This window comes from Cyprinodon variegatus, unplaced genomic scaffold (assembly GCF_000732505.1).
Source record: "Cyprinodon variegatus isolate N-32 unplaced genomic scaffold, C_variegatus-1.0 Scaffold498, whole genome shotgun sequence".
Classification (NCBI taxonomy): domain Eukaryota; kingdom Metazoa; phylum Chordata; class Actinopteri; order Cyprinodontiformes; family Cyprinodontidae; genus Cyprinodon; species Cyprinodon variegatus.
The window spans coordinates 30,232-49,129 of NW_015150951.1; the positions used below are offsets into that span (position 1 = coordinate 30,232).

Genomic DNA, 18,898 nt, shown 5'->3' on the forward strand with positions numbered 1-18,898 from the left:
CATCCATCCATCCATCCATCCATCCATCCATCCATCCATCCATCCATCCATCCATCCATCCATCCATCCATCCATCCATCCATCCATCAAGTCAAAAACTTTCTGGAACAATCGTTCCGTCTGTGTCCAGCAGTTCTTAGATGTTTTCCTTCTCCAACTCTTCCTCTAATGTCTGACCCGTTAAGGAATTGTTAATTGGTTTAGGTCTGTTGGAGAAGAGACTCTCCTAAAAGTTCTGGCCCGGCAGCTCTGAGGACCGAACCCAGAACCGTCTGTGAAGTTATGGATCAGTTTCAGTGTTTGGATAGAACTAAACCATAATAAGTCAGGAGGTTGTAAATTCTGATATCTTTGTATTCCTGATTTGACTCGTTTCTTGGTTCTGTTCTTCTTCTCCAGGTGCATCAGCACCAGGATCGAGGCGAGACATTTCAGTGTGAACTCTGTCCCTTTACCTCCTCCCGACACTTCAGCCTAAAGCTTCACATGCGCTGCCACCAGCACTTCCCTCGCACCGACGTCAAGGTTAAAGAGGAGCCCACCACCGACACAGAGGGCGAGGGTTCCCTGCTCGGAGACGGCGGCACCACGGATCTGAGAGCGGCAGAGGCGTCTCCGTTGCTTGCAGAACATCAGCAGCAAACCTCTCCCTCCTGCGAAGCGTCTTCTAATCATGTCCATATAAAGGAGGAGCCTCAGGAGCGGGACCTGTCTGTGCTGTCCCCCTTCAGCATCAGCAGGGACCGCCCCGCCAGCAGCACCAACTCCCTGGACCTGCCTGGAGTCGGAGTCGGGATGAGGTCTAGTCCGAGTGGTCCGACCACAGCCTCGCTCTTCAGCCCCGACATCACTACCAAAACGGCAACTGACCTGCTGATGAAGCTGTCAGGTGAGCTTCAGCTTCTCCTCCGGTGTCAATGATTGATCTGCTTATTGCCAGTTAAACAATCTAGAAGTGCATATTTAAACAAAGTTACAAAGAATGACGGTACAACTATAAGTGAAAACTGGTTTTATCTGGTTCTGAAAAGATCTCTACCAGCTGGATAAAACGCAGTCCATCTGTTTCCAATCCTGGAAGTGTTTGTAGCCACGCCTCCTGCTGCCATGGGATGGAAAAGCAGCGGCTTCTTGTTGCCTATTGGTTCCTCTGGTAAATGAATCATCATCAGTTTGACCTTGATACGCCAGAGATCCACTGGATGTGGAAGCTGGAATAAATGTAGTTCTGTCTGTAATTAGGCGTCACAACAATAATGTTTTTTTTTTTTGCTTATAGTATTGGTCTTATACAATGATTGTCTCCCATTCACCTCCTGGTTTGTTGTAAAGCTCCCCAGTCACTTTGGTTGAACCCCCAGTAATGGGAGGCTCGTTGTATGGGCATTATTATCCGTATCAGCACTGATTTTCACGTCAGTGCATCACTGTGTCTGTATGCAGTTATTTGTTCTTGCTTTATTTTAAAGGCAAGGAAAGTTTATTTGTGTATTACAATTCAGTATAGAGACAATTGTTTGAAGTTCTTTAAATGAGTTAAACTATAAAATAGAAGAAAATAGAAGCAAGTTAAGATAAAAAAAAAAACAATTTTAACTTTTTAACTTCAAATAACTCAGGTTTTCAGAACTTTTCCAGTCTTCTGGGAGTTTGTTCCAAATCAGTGGAGCATATAAACTATATTCTGCTTCTCTGTGTTTTGTTCTAGTTCTGGATGTCAAGACTAGACTGGAACTAGAAGACCTTAGTGGTCTGGGAGGTTGATACACTGACAACAAATCTGTTATTTATTGAGGTGCTGATCCATTCAGTGATTTATAGACTAACAGAAGGATTTAAAAGTCTATTCTCTGAGCTACAGGGAGCCAGTGGAAGGACTTCAGAAACAGGCTGATGTGTTCTACTTTCTTAGTTCTAGTGAGAACACGGGCAGCAGCGTTTTGGATCAGTTTCAGCTGTCTGATAGACTTTTTAAGCAAACCTATGAAGATAAAAATAATTGCATCAATGAGTTTTTCTAGATCCTGCTTGGACATTAGTCCTTATTCCAGGGAAATGTTCTTCAGTTGATAAAAAGCTGTCTTAGTAACTGCCTTTATGCGCCTCTGAAGGTTGTGGTCTGAGTTCATCATAACACCAAGATTTCAGCCATAGTCATAGCCATCAGTGGTTTCTAGCTGTAGTAGCTGAAGCTGTGAGCTAACCCTGGATCTCTTCTCCTCTTGTCCAAAGATTATTAGCTGAGTTTGGTTTTTATTCAGTTGGAGAACATGATGGCGCATCCACATATTGATCTGTTGTAAGCATCTAGGCAATGCTCTCATGGGTTCATAGTCACCTGGTGACTCTGTGATGTAAAGCTGTATGTCGTCTGCATAGCTATGGTAACTGATCTTGAGCTTAAGGGAGCATGTAGATGTTGGGCCCCAGAATGGAGCCTTGAGGAAACCCGTATGTGATTTTTCTGGTCTCTGATTTAAAGTTCCCTACTGACACATAGAAGTAGGATTTAAACCAGTCTAGAGCTGTACCAGAAAGGCACACCCACTTTTCTAGTACAGAATCAAACACGGGAATGAGGTCCAGTAATACTTGCACTTTACTTTAAAGCTAACTTCAACTAAGATGTTTTGATGTTTTATGTGAAACCTGCTGTCAATAGATGGGGCTACAGTGGGGGTAGGGGGGCTGTTCACATTGTTTTAATAGACCTCTGGTTGTTTCATGTCTGCTCTCATCATGCTTTTAGAATATTTTCGGTCATAATCGCTCAATAAATAAAGACTTTTCTCTTGCTTTAGCTGTGAAATACTTCCTGACATCCAGCTGATTAGGATCCCACTTCAAGGTGCTCAAATGCTCTTTTCTTTTTCTGCTTAGCAAATATTTCAAAAAGCTTCTAAGATCAGAGTGTCAACTTGACAAAGATCTGCAAATTCTCCAGCTGCTTCAGTTAAATCAGAGCATCGAACTACAGCAACAGCAGAACGGATGAGTTGAGTGGTCAGCATCCAGTCTGTCCACTAGGACGGCCGCAGGGCCTCCTGGCTCAGTCTGCGGTCAAATCTGTGGCTCTGGATGTCACAGATATTCTGTTTCCAGTGGGTAAAGTCAACATCTCCATCCACCCCACAACCAGCATTGATTAGTGGTCAATATGAAGGGAACAGAATTATCAGAAACATGCAGCCAGAACACATGAACTGATTTATGTGGATTATTTTAATCAGACCTGCTCTGCTCTGTTCCTCTGCATCCAGGCCAGCTTGACCTGTTATTCAGTGTAGTCCTGTTTCTCTGACTGTGACCATCTGGATGTGCTCTCTTTCATCCTCTGACATGGGAGCTGGTTCAGAGCTCCTCTGCCAGGCTGTGTGCTTTTTACAGTTGCCTTTTTTTATCTCTGCTTCTTTCTGTATCTCTGCTTCTGTCTCCTTGAACCCCAGTCGTCTTTAAAAGATGGCTGCTCACGCTGAGCCTGGTTCTCCTAAAAGTTTCTTCCTGTTAAAAGGGAGTTTTTTCTCTCCACTGTCGCTACAAGCATGCTTGGTGTGAAGGGTTGCTTTCAAGTCAGTAGGTCAAAACAAACGGCTGGTTCTCCTTAGATTAAAAATTTTAAACCAATCTGACTTTATGATGTGGTTGAATTGTCTCTGTAAAGTGCACTGAGATGACATGGGTTATGAATTGGCACCATATAAATAGACTGAATTGAAGTGAATCCATCCTTCTTTTTTTAAATTGTTTTATTTTAACTGCTGCTAAAACTGATCTGAAATAATTCAAAATGTTAAAATCACATTAGTTCTTAAGTTAAGCAGGTAAATAGATTTTTTTTTTTAAATCAAACCATGATTTCCGCCATTATAAAATGAGTTTTATTCCTATTCGAACAAAACTCATCTTAATTTTTCAGCAAATTCTCAATTTTTTATGCTCAAAATAAGGAAATTAAAAGTATTTCAAGAAATTGATTTACTCAGATTAACTTTAAGCAGCGAGTTTTTAGTTTTTTCCTGGATGGTTTTAAAAGCCTCATCATGGATGCAGCTGGTAACAGACGGTGTTTGTTGTCCTTCTGTAAAGTTGCAGCATTTAGAAAAGTTTGTCAGGTGAAGAAGGGCCCCGTTGTTTTTGGATGCTTCTTACCGTGTTGCTAAACATGAAAGGACGAGTCGGAGATGGCAGTGAGATTGATGGAAAAAGGTCGAGCGAGGTGGAGCGCCAGGGGTCAGGCTAAGACTGCCACTCTCCCGCTTAATGCCGTGTAATTAAATTGAGATCTTCAGCAAGTATGTGAAGAAAGAAAAAACTGGGAACATTAGATTAATTAAAAATTTATGCATAATTCATAATTAAAAAGGAATTCATAATTTGAAATGATTAGCGCCCTGAGCGTCGTCCTGTGACCCCTGCAGGAATGCACGGGGACTCGGGCGGCTTCGTTAGCCCCCCCTGATCTGGCACGCCCTGGCTCCACACAGGTGGCCCCTGGGGGCCAGGCGCACTGCACTGCCAGACTGCACAATCAAGTTTATCAGCTCCCAGAGGAGCCGATGGGGCTCCTCAGTGTCAGATAGCGGCCATCTTGGTCAGGTCACTTCAGGGAGGATTAAAACAGAAAACATGGTTTCTGGTTAATTAGTGTTGAATAAACCCAGAGTTTAGAGCAGTTTGTTGGAGTAGCAGGAACTTCCTCCTGGGACCTCTGGACTCCATTTCCTCCGTCCTCCCTGCCAGCCCAGATTTAGTGCGACACCAGCGCCTCATCGCTGCTGCTTCACACTCAGAGCATCACTCCCACCGAGTGGGGAACAAAGTGACAGAGTAAGACGTAGCAAGAGTGGGTTTCACAGTCCCCCCTCCCCCCACGGCATCAGAAAAGCCCTGAACTCTTCTTGACCTCTGACATAATAAGCATGTCAGTTTTTTGGGCTGTTTGATTTTCCTGAAGCTTCCACCGGTGTCGGCTGTCCAGTCTGATCCACATTCTGATTCCCAGATGAAAGCCGTAGAGGCACTTTGAAATGCACAGGCCCTCTCCTGAGCCCAGTGGACTCATAGTTAATAACGACCCCCCCCCACACCGTGCAACAGAGGCAGGACAGGCTTGACCCTGGCTGGGTGTGAATAATTGGCATGCAGGGGGCTGCGGGAGGTGCTGCATCTGTCATGATGCTTCTGCAGTTGTCTTATTTATCCTCGTGTTGGGAGCAAGTCCTCTGCTGCTCCTACGGTCGCGATTCTTTCCTTTAATCGTTCACCTACAGGCCAACGCAAAAGTATTCACACCCCAGGACCGTTTGTTTGTTCACTTTCCAACCACAGACATGATCGTGTTTTATTGAGACACTGAGGAGGGTTTATTTTGGAAGTGATTGGAAAAGGAAGTGCAGCCTGGATGTTATACTTTTACTGATTAATAATCTGGAAATATTTTCATGATAAGTTTATGCATTAAGGGCAATAAAAGACAAACTGACCGGCAGTGATGGAGTCAAGTCAGTTCTTCTGAGACCTAGACCAATATAGGTAATTTTTTAGCACAATATTAATCAAGACTGGAGCAACAAAAAAAGAAGAAGTTAATGAAAATAAAAGCAGCGGGAAAAAATGCTCCCAAAGATTGTAGTAAGTTCTTCTAACCACCAGGAACTGGACTGGCCGGTGATTCTATCAGTACCGCATCTTTTTGTCATTTCAGCAGCTTGTGAGCAGCGTTTATTTGGAAAGGCCTTAAAATTTCAGTGTTTGGCCTCAGGAGGCAGAAATTAAGGATGTGAGCAACATGGAGGATGGATGCCGTGGCTTTTCTGGTAGTACAGGAACAAATGTCAGAAGGAACTACATGGGGGACGGAGGGATGGACCGGAACCCTGCCCTTCATGGCTAATGGTAACCTGCACTTCTTCTTGCTTTCTTGCAGTGGTGTTATCTTTAGTCAGAATAGATCCCTGCTTTAACATAGTGTCAGACTGTTTACCTTAGTTTTAATGAAGTGGACGCTGACGCTTTGCTGTTTTAGTCTAACAGATCTTTAAACAGATGGTTCTGGTTCTGGTTGCTCTCAGATAGCTGATAGATCTTGGCTCGATGAAGGTCATTAACTCATAAAACCTTCTCCATCTAGCGTACTAACTGCTAGCATGTCATTTTCCTATCCTGTTCCAAACAATTAGCGTATGCCCTCCACTTTTCTATCATCCTCTCCCTCTGATCTCATTAGATAAGTTCTGCTGCTCCTCCATGCAGCGCGGCTAAGTGGGCCTATTTAGGGGAGAAATGAAGGAGTTTATCTAGACTTAAGATTTACTAACAGAACCACAGAAAGTTCATTCTGGATCCTTGGAGCCATTAAACTGTGGAAATGATCTTGACCAGACTCTGGTTCCATTCATGGTTCTGTTTTATAGTGATGTCGTCACCTGATCAGTACCAGAACCTCACATGAGCAAGCAGATATTTATCCAGGTCGCCATAAACAATATAATTACGGTACCTCTACCATAAATGATCAGATAATGCTAAACAACATCTTATGAAGAATATTTAACATCTTTTCTTAAAGAAAAAGATCGATTTTATATTTTCTATTTTAAATCTGTTAAAACACCACGTTTATCTGCATTTTAGCTGTCTTTCTTTAGATTATGCTGTACATACTATGAAAGCGCAACAAAATGCAAACATAAAACTCTCTACATTTATTTATAAATGCAAAGTAGAAAATAATAGCTTCCGGAGGAGTAGAATCCAGTTTCTGGGACAAATCAGGCACAGAAAAAGATTAAAACAGCCTATTTTACAATCGATAGAGAAGCTGATGTATTTCTGGTTGCACAGGTCAGGTAGTGACACGTGGCTCTTCCTGGCTTTACTTACTCTTGCAAATAGCAGTGAGGCTCTGCCTAAGAGTGAACAACAGGGCCTTTACTTGGTTATCAGTCAATCTGATGGAACAAATTTTAATTTAATAAACCATTTATTGACAGCGAAGTTGATCATTTGTTTATATCCCTTTCCGTTGATAACTATGTTCTTATAGGCATAACTTTATTCTCATGGTATGAGCAGCGCTGCACGTTCAGGAGCGGAAATGCTGCAGAAGCTTTTGAGGAGAAGCTGTCTGTTTTCTTTGTAGAAAAAGATCAAATTGAGCTTGTTTCTCCAGCCGAGGTTTTCTGTGTGCGACCTCTGCTCCAAACATCCCCTCTGCAGCCATCAGTATCACTGTCCAGTGTCTAGCACGATGTCAGCTGCTGCTGGGTTCTCAACCCGCCCCACGCAGCACTGCGCTTTCCTTCCTCCTCGCTCTGGGAAAAAAAAACAACAGTCGATTGTTAGAGGGGGAGCAGGCCAGCGTGACAGAGGTGGAAAGCTAATGAAGTTATTTGACGGCAGCCCTGACCACAGAGCGAGAGGTGAGGTGCAGCGGACAAGCGCCTGGCAGTGAGACGGATGAGGCGAGAGAGGGAGAGAGAAAGGAGGCAGGGAGCGCTGGTGGCAGGTGTCAGAAGGGTGCGATAACTTGGAGACACACTGATAGCATCGTCCATCCTGAGCTGCAGCTTCCTGCACACAGAGCTGTCATGGGCCTCAGTTAGCACACAACCAAAGCTTAGTCACCCAGATATGTCTGTCTAGTCGCTCCACCAACTGATCCGCTGGGGGAGTGGACAGCCATGATGCGCTACAAACTCTGCAAGACAAAAGACCAAAGTGTGAGCCTGGTGTCGCTGTCAGACCCGCGCTGCAGTATGGCTGCTTGTTAGCCCTCTGCTGCCTTTTTGTTCTGCCAGCATGTAGGAATAGAGACAGTCATTCTGCTAAGTGATGCATCAGTCTCTGGAATGTAGATTCCCTATTTATAGTCCATAAAGGTCAGGGTCTGGTGCCGCTTTCCTGGAGCTCCTACTGTTCTTCGTCACTCTGCCACAGATCACTCATTACGTCACAGCAACGAGATTCCTGCGGAAAACCGGGGTCTGGTTCTGTGTCTGCTCGGTTAAAAGTGCGCTGTCCGCTTCTGATCCGACAAGGCCTCAGCACACCTCTAATTAGAGGACGTCCTTCCAGGTGCTGACCAGGTTATAACCGGCCTGCCCGCTGATGCCCGGGAGCCTGACATTTCCAGCTGGCGCTCCACCGCCCCCGGACTTCAAGGTGATCCCCACCACCATCAGCCTGAACCTGCCCTGACGTGGCCCTCTGGCGTCACACGGGTCGCTGGTTCAAACGCCTGCACCTGTCCCCCTTCTCTGCCCCGGAGCCTACGGGACGGATTGTCATTAATCAGAGGGACCGGAGGCGGCTCAGATTGATGGCACAGGGCCGATGTTCGCCGTGATGGGAGGGTGAAGACCAGAGCAGATCTCTGCTGAGGTCAGAGGAGCGTGAACAGCAGAGACGGATGGAGCGACCTTCCTGACAGAGAAGACTGAGACAGACAAACTGATTTCATGATTTATTGAACTCGACCGATGGACGCAAATGAACGTTGGACATAAATCAAATGTGCCTCAGCTCAAACAACAACAGGAGGAGTTTACATTTCTACACATAGAAAGTTTTTAGTGCCAGTTGTTGAAGCTGATGTTGCTTCTCTTCCTCTGCTCTCTTGATAAAGTGATAAAATAACACATGTTTTAGCAGCCTCAGTTCTAGTATAGAGTAAATGTGTTCCTCTCTAACCCCAGCTTCCCCATCAGGACTTAGATGAAGATGTTCTTCACTCTCAGATCATCCTGATGCAACAGGTTTCAGTCCTGATCCCTTCATGAACCAGGAAACCAAATGATTGGGGGGGGAGGGTGTCATGGCTCTGCCTCCAGGTCCTCAGGCTGACATGTTTCATTCATATGTTCCTTCCTTCCTTCCTTCCTTCCTTCCTTCCTTCCTTCCTTCCTTCCTTCCTTCCTTCCTTCCTTCCTTTAGCTGTGCTCTGAACTAAATCGAAGATTCTGGTTGGTCAGATGTCAGATGGTGTTAGGGTTAGTGGAATCAGTCCTGCTTCTTCTTTTATTTATTTTTTTCTGTTTTGACCTCGTGGTGGAGCTTCACCAATCAGAGGACAGCCTTACGGACACAGAGACAGCAGCTCTGCCGGCTGTTCTTTGCTCCATGTCCCGTTATTAATTATTCATCTGAGGCCGATTAGATGTGGCCCAGTTTCTCCTGGAGACGCCTTCAGACCCCAGCCATCCATGTGACAGTTTTGTCCCTAACCAGGCAGCGCTGCTGTAGAACCCAGCTAACTTCCTGCCTGGATCTAAGGCGGTAAACAGCAAATCAGTTGTTGTTCTTCACCTTCAGCCTCTTCCTTGATGTTCATCTTTTGTTCATGTTCGTGTTTGGTTCTCAAACCTTTTTTCGGTCTGACTAGATCCTCTTTTAATCTGGGCTCATTTCTTCCCGCCTGCAGCAGCCAACCAGAGGGAATCATTAAAGTCTCCGTTCCACCTGAAGGAGGAGCCGAAGGTGGAGGAGGCTCCGAGCCCGAGGCCGTCCTCACAGAGCCAGGGTCAGGGTAAGCCGAGCTTCCCCGGGTCCTTCTGCCAGGAGCCGAGGGAAGGAAGCCCTATGGCTAAGAACAGCCTGCTGAGCCAGGACATCAACGTGAAGGTGGCGTCCGAGCTGCTGATCAAGCTGTCAGGTAGGCCCACCTCCTCAGGAACCAGATGCAAACAATTCCTCTGATAAACTCCAGCTGCACACTTTTACTCTGAAATGATGCATTTTATCAAGTTTGTCCTTAAGCTCAGTGATGCTCTGATTAAAGTTGCTTCCCCGAACATTAACTTTGCCTCTTCTAGGCGTAGTAGATCTATATTATTTGTATTTTATGCTCTGAGGTCCCAGACTAGGTAGATGCTGGATCCTGAGCTTGGAACTGAAAATTCAACCCTGACTTGAAAGCAGAGCCTCAGTTTATTCTCCCGGGCGGGATGCGTGTCCCGCTGCTGTGGTTCGTTTTCACTGTTGGTGCTCGCCGTCACTGCCAGATTTAGCTGAAGAAGGTGCTCGCTCTGCCAGGTGCAGCTGAAGAGCAGCGAGCACAGGCGTCTATCTGTGGGTGGGTGGAGAGCTTTTCCCCAACGTTCAAGAGTAAAAACAGCCTAATGTTGAATGAATTGTTATCCTGGGAAAAGGCTCACATCAGACTAAATGGATGAAGACACCAGAGACCTCATTGGTTCAAAGGTTACAGATCCTGGTTTCATATCAGTCTGGTTAAAAAGATCAGGTTTCGTCTCATCCTTTGCTTTTTGTCTCAATCGCTGAAATATTTCATATAATAATATATTAGTTGTATTCTTATTAAAACTTTACTAACAGCTAAACCTGGACAGAAAATGCCAAAACAAACTTCACAAAATGAAACAATAACATCTTTAGTTCTCTAAATCTTCTGAATGAACACAGTGAACGCAGCCTTAGATATTTATGACATTCCAGAAGCCAGGAGACAGGAAAACCGTTTAGAAACAGATATTAGGAGCAAACACATCTTTAAAAAAAACAATGTATTATTCAGTAGACATGCAAATGATAATAGGCTAACACCCCCCCCCCAACAGTTCGGTTCACCATCTTGGTGCAAAGTTTTTGTAAATTTCTGTTTTTCAGATTTGAGTTTTCCAAAGGTTATTGTTATTTCTCTTCGCCTCTGGGGGCGGGGTTTCCTCTGCAGTGAAGAAAAAGGGATTTACTCATGTTTACTTTTTGCAGTGAGTCTTTAGTTTCTAGCTGGATGGTGGGAAAAGACCCTCAATGGATGCAGCTGGTAACAGACGGAGTTTGTTGTTGTTTGTTGAGGAAAACAACTTGTTTCAGTGTCTCCCCTATCAGCGTTTCTAGACCAAAACATCTCCAAACTTTTTTTTGTTTTAGTTCAGCACCATTTTGACTCTCTAAACTCTGCAATCTGTTTCTACTAAGGAGGCGGGCATAGTGGCAAAGAGAATCCATCGGATTGGACAGCCAGGGAAAGGCTTCTTCTGATTGGTCAAACTTTACACAGCTAAGATTTACAGAGCAATTCAAGCGGCTATGCGTGTTTGTTTGCCTTTTTTTTTAATCAGATTTTAATAGTTATTTCAATCTTAAAGAAAACTCAAGAGAAAATCTGAACACATTAAACCATCTTTTTATTTGTCTTTTTGAGCTGTAGGAAATATTTCAGGCACTCAGGATTGACAGACATGATGACAGCAGAGCTGATTTTTTTTTCAGCTGATCAATCAAAGACCACCCTCCCCCCATATATTCCTGCTCGGGGGGGAGGAATGTTGCTGTAGCGAGGAGCAGCTCTTCATCCTCGCACACCGGTGGCCATTGTTCTCTGTGGTGCTATCGGTGACTCATGCTGGCTGGTAGCGCCATGTTTCTACACGTGTGCCGCTCCGCTGCCTGCCCTCGGGTCACGTTTCCCTCTGTGTGCCTGTGCAGTAGAAATGTTAGCTGCTGGCCTAAACAAAGAATGGCCGGCCTCTACCTGCGCTCCTCGCTGCCTCTCCTCTCCTGTCGTCATTCTCCGTCCTGTTTTCCTTCCCTCACACCAGGTTGACCCGGGTTAGAGAGAGATGCCGCAGCGTTCGTCTCTGCACCGGGTCGCGCAGTCCCTGCAGAGCACAGCCCCCGTCCGTTGCCGTGGAAACAGTGGGGGCGGTAAATGAGGAGGGCTGTCTGGAGTGACAGCCTTGACAAGAGTCTGGACCCTGAAATGACCTTGGTGGGGGAGGGCTGGGAGGAGGAGGAGGGAAGGAGAGCGGCAGGGAAAGGTCATCGCCGTTACAGTCATGTGTGATTACAGTGGGGGGGGGTTCAAGGGCGCGTACACCGTGACCCCCCCGTCCTCTGCTAAAGGTCGGCCCTGGTAAAGATGCGTCTCCAAACCGCCCATCTGCCCGTCGGAGGGTTTATTTCCTCTTATTTGGCAGCGCAGCAAACGGAGCCTAATTAAATTTCTGCTGCTCGACCACTGAGTTGGGGATGTCATCATTACTGCCCATTGTGCTGTAACATGAGTTGCATCATTCCTTTAACTAGCCACCCCCCAACCCCCTTCTTCTTCTTCATCAAACATTTGTCGGTGGTGTTTCTCGTGTTTCTTCCCCCACATCTGTTTAAAACCAGGCTGCTGGTGTCTGGGGGCTAATTACGCTGGGCTAAATAGTCCCTGGTGCCAGCGGCTAACGTGTCCTAGCAGATGGGCGCTGGTGTCGCGGGCCAAGGCGAACATGGCGTCAAAGGAAGTGGGGGGGATCCAGGGCCTGAGGTGGTGCCCCAACAGACTGGCGTCGTGTGGGTAACAGCCGTGCCACCCACTCACCACCCAGCCGCCCTCGCTATAGGTGTGAAATCACACGTTGTGTTCACTTTACTCTTTCTGACTCCCAAATTCAAGTTGGACAAAGAAACTTTGAGAGACAGAGATGAGTTTGATCTTTTTAATAGTTTTAAAAGTTGGATCTGATGAAAGCTGAAACCATCCAGTCTCTTCAGCTTCTCATGGAGAAAAAAGAAAGTTTAACTTTGGGTCACAGTTTGCTGCAAGAGCAGCTAAAAGAAGGAAAAAATAAATCACAGAAAAATTATGCTGGGTAATCTGAAGGCTCCAAATGACCAAACATCAAAACAGGATTTAAAATTAAAATATGAACAAAAAAATAAAATGGGTCCTAGTGGTCAAACAGGAAGTCAAACGTTGTCAAATTAAAATGATAACATTAAAATATCATTTAACTAGGGTCTGAATAAAACTCCCTACAACAGAAAATTAATAAAAAGCTGAACACTGGCCTACGACATGCAGAGGCAGGGAAGCTCATGTCGCTGCATTCGGACAACTGGATGTCGAAAATCAGTTTAGTTTTAAACACTGCATCTCAGTGTGAAATGCAGGAACATAACATTGGCCTTTGGGCTTGCCATACTACTGACCAGTCCAGCCTCCAAACCTGAAGCCGCTCTGTGCTGAGCAGGTCTGGATCTCCTGTGTTCAGAGATCAGCTGTCAAGCCAACTGACCAGCTGTCCGTCACTGATACCTGACCATTCATTCAGAAGCTGTTATCCAGCATTATTGTTGAGGCTTCTCAAGTTTGACTTCCTCTTCAGAGTGACTTGAAGCTCCCAGCAGCGCGGTGGAGGCGTGAACAGAGCATTTAGAAACTGTCCGCAGAGCAAAGCAATGCTTTAAGCAGAATGGCCACAGCTGCCGGGGAAGGAGGTGGTCCTTTGGCAAGCCGTTTTAACATAAATTCGGTTATAACACCTTTACAATCAAGATAACTCAAATTGTTTTATGACTAGTGTAACCCAGGGTGAAAACTGCCCTTAGTCCCGCCTTACTGCCCCATTGGTTAGAGTGACAGTCAGTCACACAGTGCATGCAGCCAATTGACACACCTGAGGCAATTATTTAGGCTTGCTCCAGCTTTCCCCAGTCAGATGTGAGGGGGAGAGCTGGAGACAAAGGAGCTACAGATCCGAGAAATCCAGTGAGTTTGGAGCCTTGGAGCTGCCATACTCTCATCTATTATTGGAATTGGCCAAGTGATCCCTTTTTAGGGAAAAAGATGGCGAGCTTCTGAAAACTGGCTGGAGCCAGGAGAGCCTTAAGAATCACTCCACACTGGACTGGTCTGTATCATTTCCCCCTCCATCTCACCACTCAGGCATACACTTCGTTATTCACCTCTTCATCTGAAACAACTTGCGCTGGGACATTTTTCAACTTAAATATCTGGATAATCCAACCATGGATTTCTGAATGTGTGTCGGTCAGACTCTGGACTGATCAGCGGGGAATTTAAGACCAGTTGTGCACAAACAAAAGGATTGCCACAGTACTGTGTATATATATATTTTTTGTATTTATTTTGGGTTCTATGTATGTTGTCTTGTATTGTTTACTTTAAATTTGTCTAATACATGGTATTGAAAGCAGTTTTGTGTCGTTTTATTGATTACTGACAACGGCTCCAGTAGACGAATTCTAGTCTTCTGATTTTCTTCCATCTAGTCCTTTTACAGTTTAAATAGTGCTACACTAGACGTTTTAGCGATTTAAGATATCTCTAATTATATTCTTACTAGTCGAAATGACATCAGATTTACCATTAAATTGTATGGAGACGTCAATTTAAGATATCTAGAAGGAATTACCGACTATCTGGAATACACATTTCTGATATCAATGATCAAATTACGATTAGTCATAAAGTAATTTCAAGATATCTCGATTTTAGTTTTGACTTGTCATAATTGTAATTAAAGATATCTCAAATGCCACCATAATTCATGATTTCTTAAATGTATTTTAGGAAAGGAGATATGCAGTTTTAACTAGTGAAAACTCAATTATAGATATCTTAAAAGCAAATAATGGCTAGACAAAAATACATTTTAAGATATCTTGAATTGTAACTTCGACTATTAGAAATTTTTTTTAAGATATCTCTAAATGAATTAAAGATATTTTATTATTTAGCTTTTCCATTAAAGATATCTTAAATTAACATTCTGTTAGTCAAAATGTGTCATGATGTTTTTAATAGACTTCCAGGAGGATAATTCCTAAACAAATTCCTTACTGTCAGTTTAAAGAAAAGTTAAATCAGCATGTGACGCTTTAAATGACAAATCCGGTGTCGTAATTTGAGATATCTTGAAAGGAATTTTGACTAGTCAAAATGTAATTTAAGATATCTTGAATTATTATTCTTTCTTATCAGAATGAAAATACAGATATCTTAAATTACCATTCCAGATAGTCAAAATGTGGCTTTGTCAAGTCAAAATGTATTTTAAGATATCTGGAACGTAATTATGGCTGGTCAGACGAAACCGAATTTATGTTAAAAAGGCTTTCCATAGTGGTACTGGCTGAACAGGGAGGGTCTCTGGAGGATGTGATTGAACCAGGGAAGCTGCTGACTTTCTTTTAGAAAAAGATCCGTGACTCTTTCTGTAAATCTTAGGTTCACCGTGTTGAGTTAAACAGACGAGAAGAACCAGCAGCGAGTGTTTAGAAACTCCGAGCGAGTGTTGTCCTTTTGAATATTTAGCGAGAGCTGAAATATGAAATTACCAACAGCACGAAAACAACCGTAAAACAATCCCACCTTACTGTTAGCAGCCATCTCAGGCTAATAAACCTCGGCTCAGACCTTTTTGAAAGCTGCGGTCTGAAGTCTTTCTATTTACTGGCATAAAGCTCGGTGATAAATTGGGACGAGACAAATCAGCTCTTCTGATGCTACAACACTGGAACCCAGCTGAGCAGTAGAAGCTTGGAGACTGTATCATCCACAATCTTTGAGCAGGATGCTGCTCCTTGGTCCAAAAACCATGAATGAACCAGAGCAGTTTCAGACTGTTGGCTCTAAACACTGCAGGTGGTTCAGGTCGGTTCAACTAGTTCTGCTCTGTCCGCTAGACAAACATCTCCCTCCCTCAGATGTTCTGGTACTGGAAAAGATCCAGTAGAACATGTCGTAAATATACCTATTGAAAGATTTTTAAGGAAGCTTAAATGTTCATTGTTTAACTTTCTAATGTAGAGGTTTTTAAGTCATCCAGACTCTGCCCCTTTAAAATCTCAGCAAGTTGCTGGTTTTTGTTTCAATTTTTTGGATAATTGTCTTTTTTTTTTATAAACTTCGGAAAATATCTAAGTGAAATTTAGAAAATCTTTATCTTTAATCATGGAGGTTTCTCCAAAATTTCCTTTTTCTTCTCAAAAATATGTGAAATGAATCTTAATTTTCCTCCTTCATCATCTCCAGTGAGAAGAGTGCTGACATGCTCTGTAACATTTTAGCAGTTAGCATCTAGGCCGCATCTGCTGCTATTTTCATGTAGATAAAGAATGATGGATTTAAGGAAGTGGTTATAAATTCCTCTGACTTTTAGCACATATTTCCAGAAAAGATCAACGAGATTATAAAAATCCAAACCTGAGTTTGAATGTTTATCTTTCATTGTTTTTTTCTTTCCATGGTTTATTTCCTGGGTGTAGCTAATGGCAGTTCAGCGTTCTAGTTCACAGCATTCGTGTCATTCTGCAGTATTACCTCACATTAAGCCGTACTCCGCTCTGACAGTGTCCTCGCCGTGACCCCTCAGCGTGGCCGCTCGCTGACCTCTCTTATTCCCGCCCTCCCTACCTTCTGTCTCTCCGGCTCTTCATCACTTCCTATTCTCCCATTTTCTTACTGTACTTATCCTGCTTCTCCTTCTGATATCCCTGGATGATGTTTACTCATTTAACGTGTTTTTGCCTCCAATATTTTGACTATTTTATTTTTTTCTCCAGTTTTTTTCCTGGAGACGGTATCTGACTAATTATGGGTTGTTTCTGAGGCGCGCTGCTCTGCAGTCGGTAGCTGTTGGAAGGCTTAACTACGGAGCTCTAGCTGGTTGAGGATCAATTGTAGCAGCAGCTGTCTGTGAAGTCTGCAGGCAGGGCTGCTGTGGCTCCCACATGACATCCAGTCTCCACACTGCAGCCTTTGAAGCGCCTGAACTCTTCACCCCTGTCTGAGCAGGTCGACTAGAGAGCAGCAGAACAGAGAGGCTGAGAGAGCGAGGGAAGGGGGCAGGGATGGAGAGAGATGTGTATAACGGCGCAGAGCAGGATAACGGGGAGGGGGAAGAGATGTCATTTAGGCTCTAGCCAACTCTCATGGCGCTGTCCTCCCCCAGCTCTTCTTGTTCTGCCGTCTTCCTCTCCATCTTCCCCTGGGGTGATCTTTTCACTGACAGTGTTTTTCTCTTCACCCTTCCTCTGTGCCTGTCTCCTCGTCCACTGTCAGTCCCCCTGCCTTCCTTGCATCAAAGAGGTGCAGCAGCTTCCTTTTTCACGTGCACAGCCATCTTTATCTGAGGGTCATTAGAAACCAAAGCTGGGGGGAACATCCTGAGAAAAGCATTATTTCAGGTCAGCAGGTATTCAGGTCAAAGCTGATCAGTAGAAACAGAGAATCATATATACTCCCATCAGTTTAGGTAAAACGGGGCTGAAAAGTGTTGCTGTTTTAAAGGGTAATTCTAATGATCAATCAGGATGCCACAGACTGTAGCTAAGAAAGAAAGACCTGTTCTAGCGTGGATGTAATATAATTGTTCCTTTTAATTACCGTTTGGTTCATTCCTTGGTTTTTGGGTCAGGGTTTGCTGCAGGAAGAACGCAGCAGCAGAAAGAAGCAACTTTTCCAGCCCTGTAATCCCTTCATTTTCTGTTTGATTAGCAGCTGCCTCCTCTATCAAAGCGTGCTGTCCTCAGAGAAAACGGCGATCCGCCCCTAGTCTACAGAGAGAATTTTGTTCCGTTATTTGTGCTGCGAAGAAGAAGTATTCAGCAAAGAATGAATATTAAAAGGAAATAAGTTATTCCTCTGGAATGAGGAGCAAAAACGCATTTCTGTTGGTCAGCTGGAGGTTAGTGACAACCTCTTATTGGTCCAGAATGAACGGTTGAATTGCGTTGGAAGTAAAGAGAATGTGGTCTGTGAAACGCAATTTAAAAACAAGAAAAATATTAAAAAAAATAAAATCTGTAAAAAATATAAGTTTGGACACATAAAATTTCAAAATATGTGTAAAAAGATAACTTAAAAAGTTGAAGAGATGATTGCAGCTCTGAGTTTCTCTTTAAAGATTTTTGGATTCAGTAGTTTTTTTTTAATAGTTTAATTTCTGGATTGTCTTTTTTCCTAATTTTTTTGAATTACTAAACGTTTTCTTTGCAACAATAATGGTAGCCATCACACTCCATATGAATCTGAATATCACTCTGCTGTCCTGGACTCTGCAGGAAACGTCTCTGACCGTTAGTGACACTATGAGTCTGCTTTAGACATCAGGTCTGCTCCATGAAACCAGACGTTTGTGTTTAACCTGGATTTTAATCTGAACTGAACAGTTCAGCCTTCTTTATTCCCAGGGTTCATTCCGGGCCTCAGAACCAGCCGGTGTGCTGAAGATATCCAACTCATGAACCACATTTAGGGCCTCATGGAAATGTTTTATTTAGACAGGTAGAAGCCTGGGTGGGGGTGGTGCTTTAGCAGCAGAGCAGGCGTCTCTGTTATTAAAGCCACTGATGGAAGCTCAGTGTCCCTTGGTTGACCCTTACAGTGCCAAACCCCCCCCCATCATCAGCCTCTCCTTGGCCACTCGGCCAAATCAAGCCACCTGATTAAAGGATTAGTGAAGCTGCTGGTTGTCATTGTCCTAACCCCCCTGGTGCCATTGGCTACCAATAACCAGACACCTGGCTCTGGGAGGGGGGGGGTAAAACCCAGTCCTCTGAACCAGTCTGACAGTGTGAAGTAGGCCAGGGTTTGTAGAAAATTCAAAATGAGAAACTAAGGCTACGTTCAAACTGCAGCCTGAAGTGACCCAAATCCGATTTTTTTTTTGGCCCATATAGGACCTGTATCTGATCTTTTCATGACAGTCTGAACACAGATCCGACTTTTTTCCAATGCGACCCAGGTTACTTGGCTATGTGGTCCTGAATCCCATACGAATCTGATCTTTTCAGCTGCAACCTGTGTCTGAACGGGCAGGTCGCATTCATCCGACCTGAACGCCATTAATACCCGACAAAGGTCACCTTTCTGGGTGTTGCTATAAGGAAGCAGCAAGAAAAACAACAACCATGGCGGACGATGATGCGGAGAGCAGTATTTATGTTTAACCATCTTGAAAAGATTGTGTTTTTATGGTTGGGAAAGATCGCTACAGTAGATGTGCTCCGGCACTACCATCTATGATTACTTCCGTAAACACAGTGCTCTACTGTGCATGCGGGACACTTGCATTGTATGACTGCAGTTCACACAGGAGCTCACATACAAGTCGCATATATTTGGAAATGTGAACGGCAA

At 44.1% G+C, this 18,898-nt stretch overlaps 1 protein-coding gene across 1 annotated transcript in view; it reads left to right on the plus strand.

Annotated features, from left to right (window-relative positions):
• Positions 1–18,898, plus strand: part of LOC107094656 (zinc finger protein 827-like) — a 72,184-nt gene that overhangs the window by 14,380 nt on the left and 38,906 nt on the right. Inside the window, exons 4-5 of the mRNA XM_015390414.1 lie at positions 400–889; positions 9,422–9,652. Of these exons, the coding sequence (XP_015245900.1) occupies positions 400–889; positions 9,422–9,652 (721 nt within the window). The remainder of the gene's footprint in view (positions 1–399; positions 890–9,421; positions 9,653–18,898) is intronic.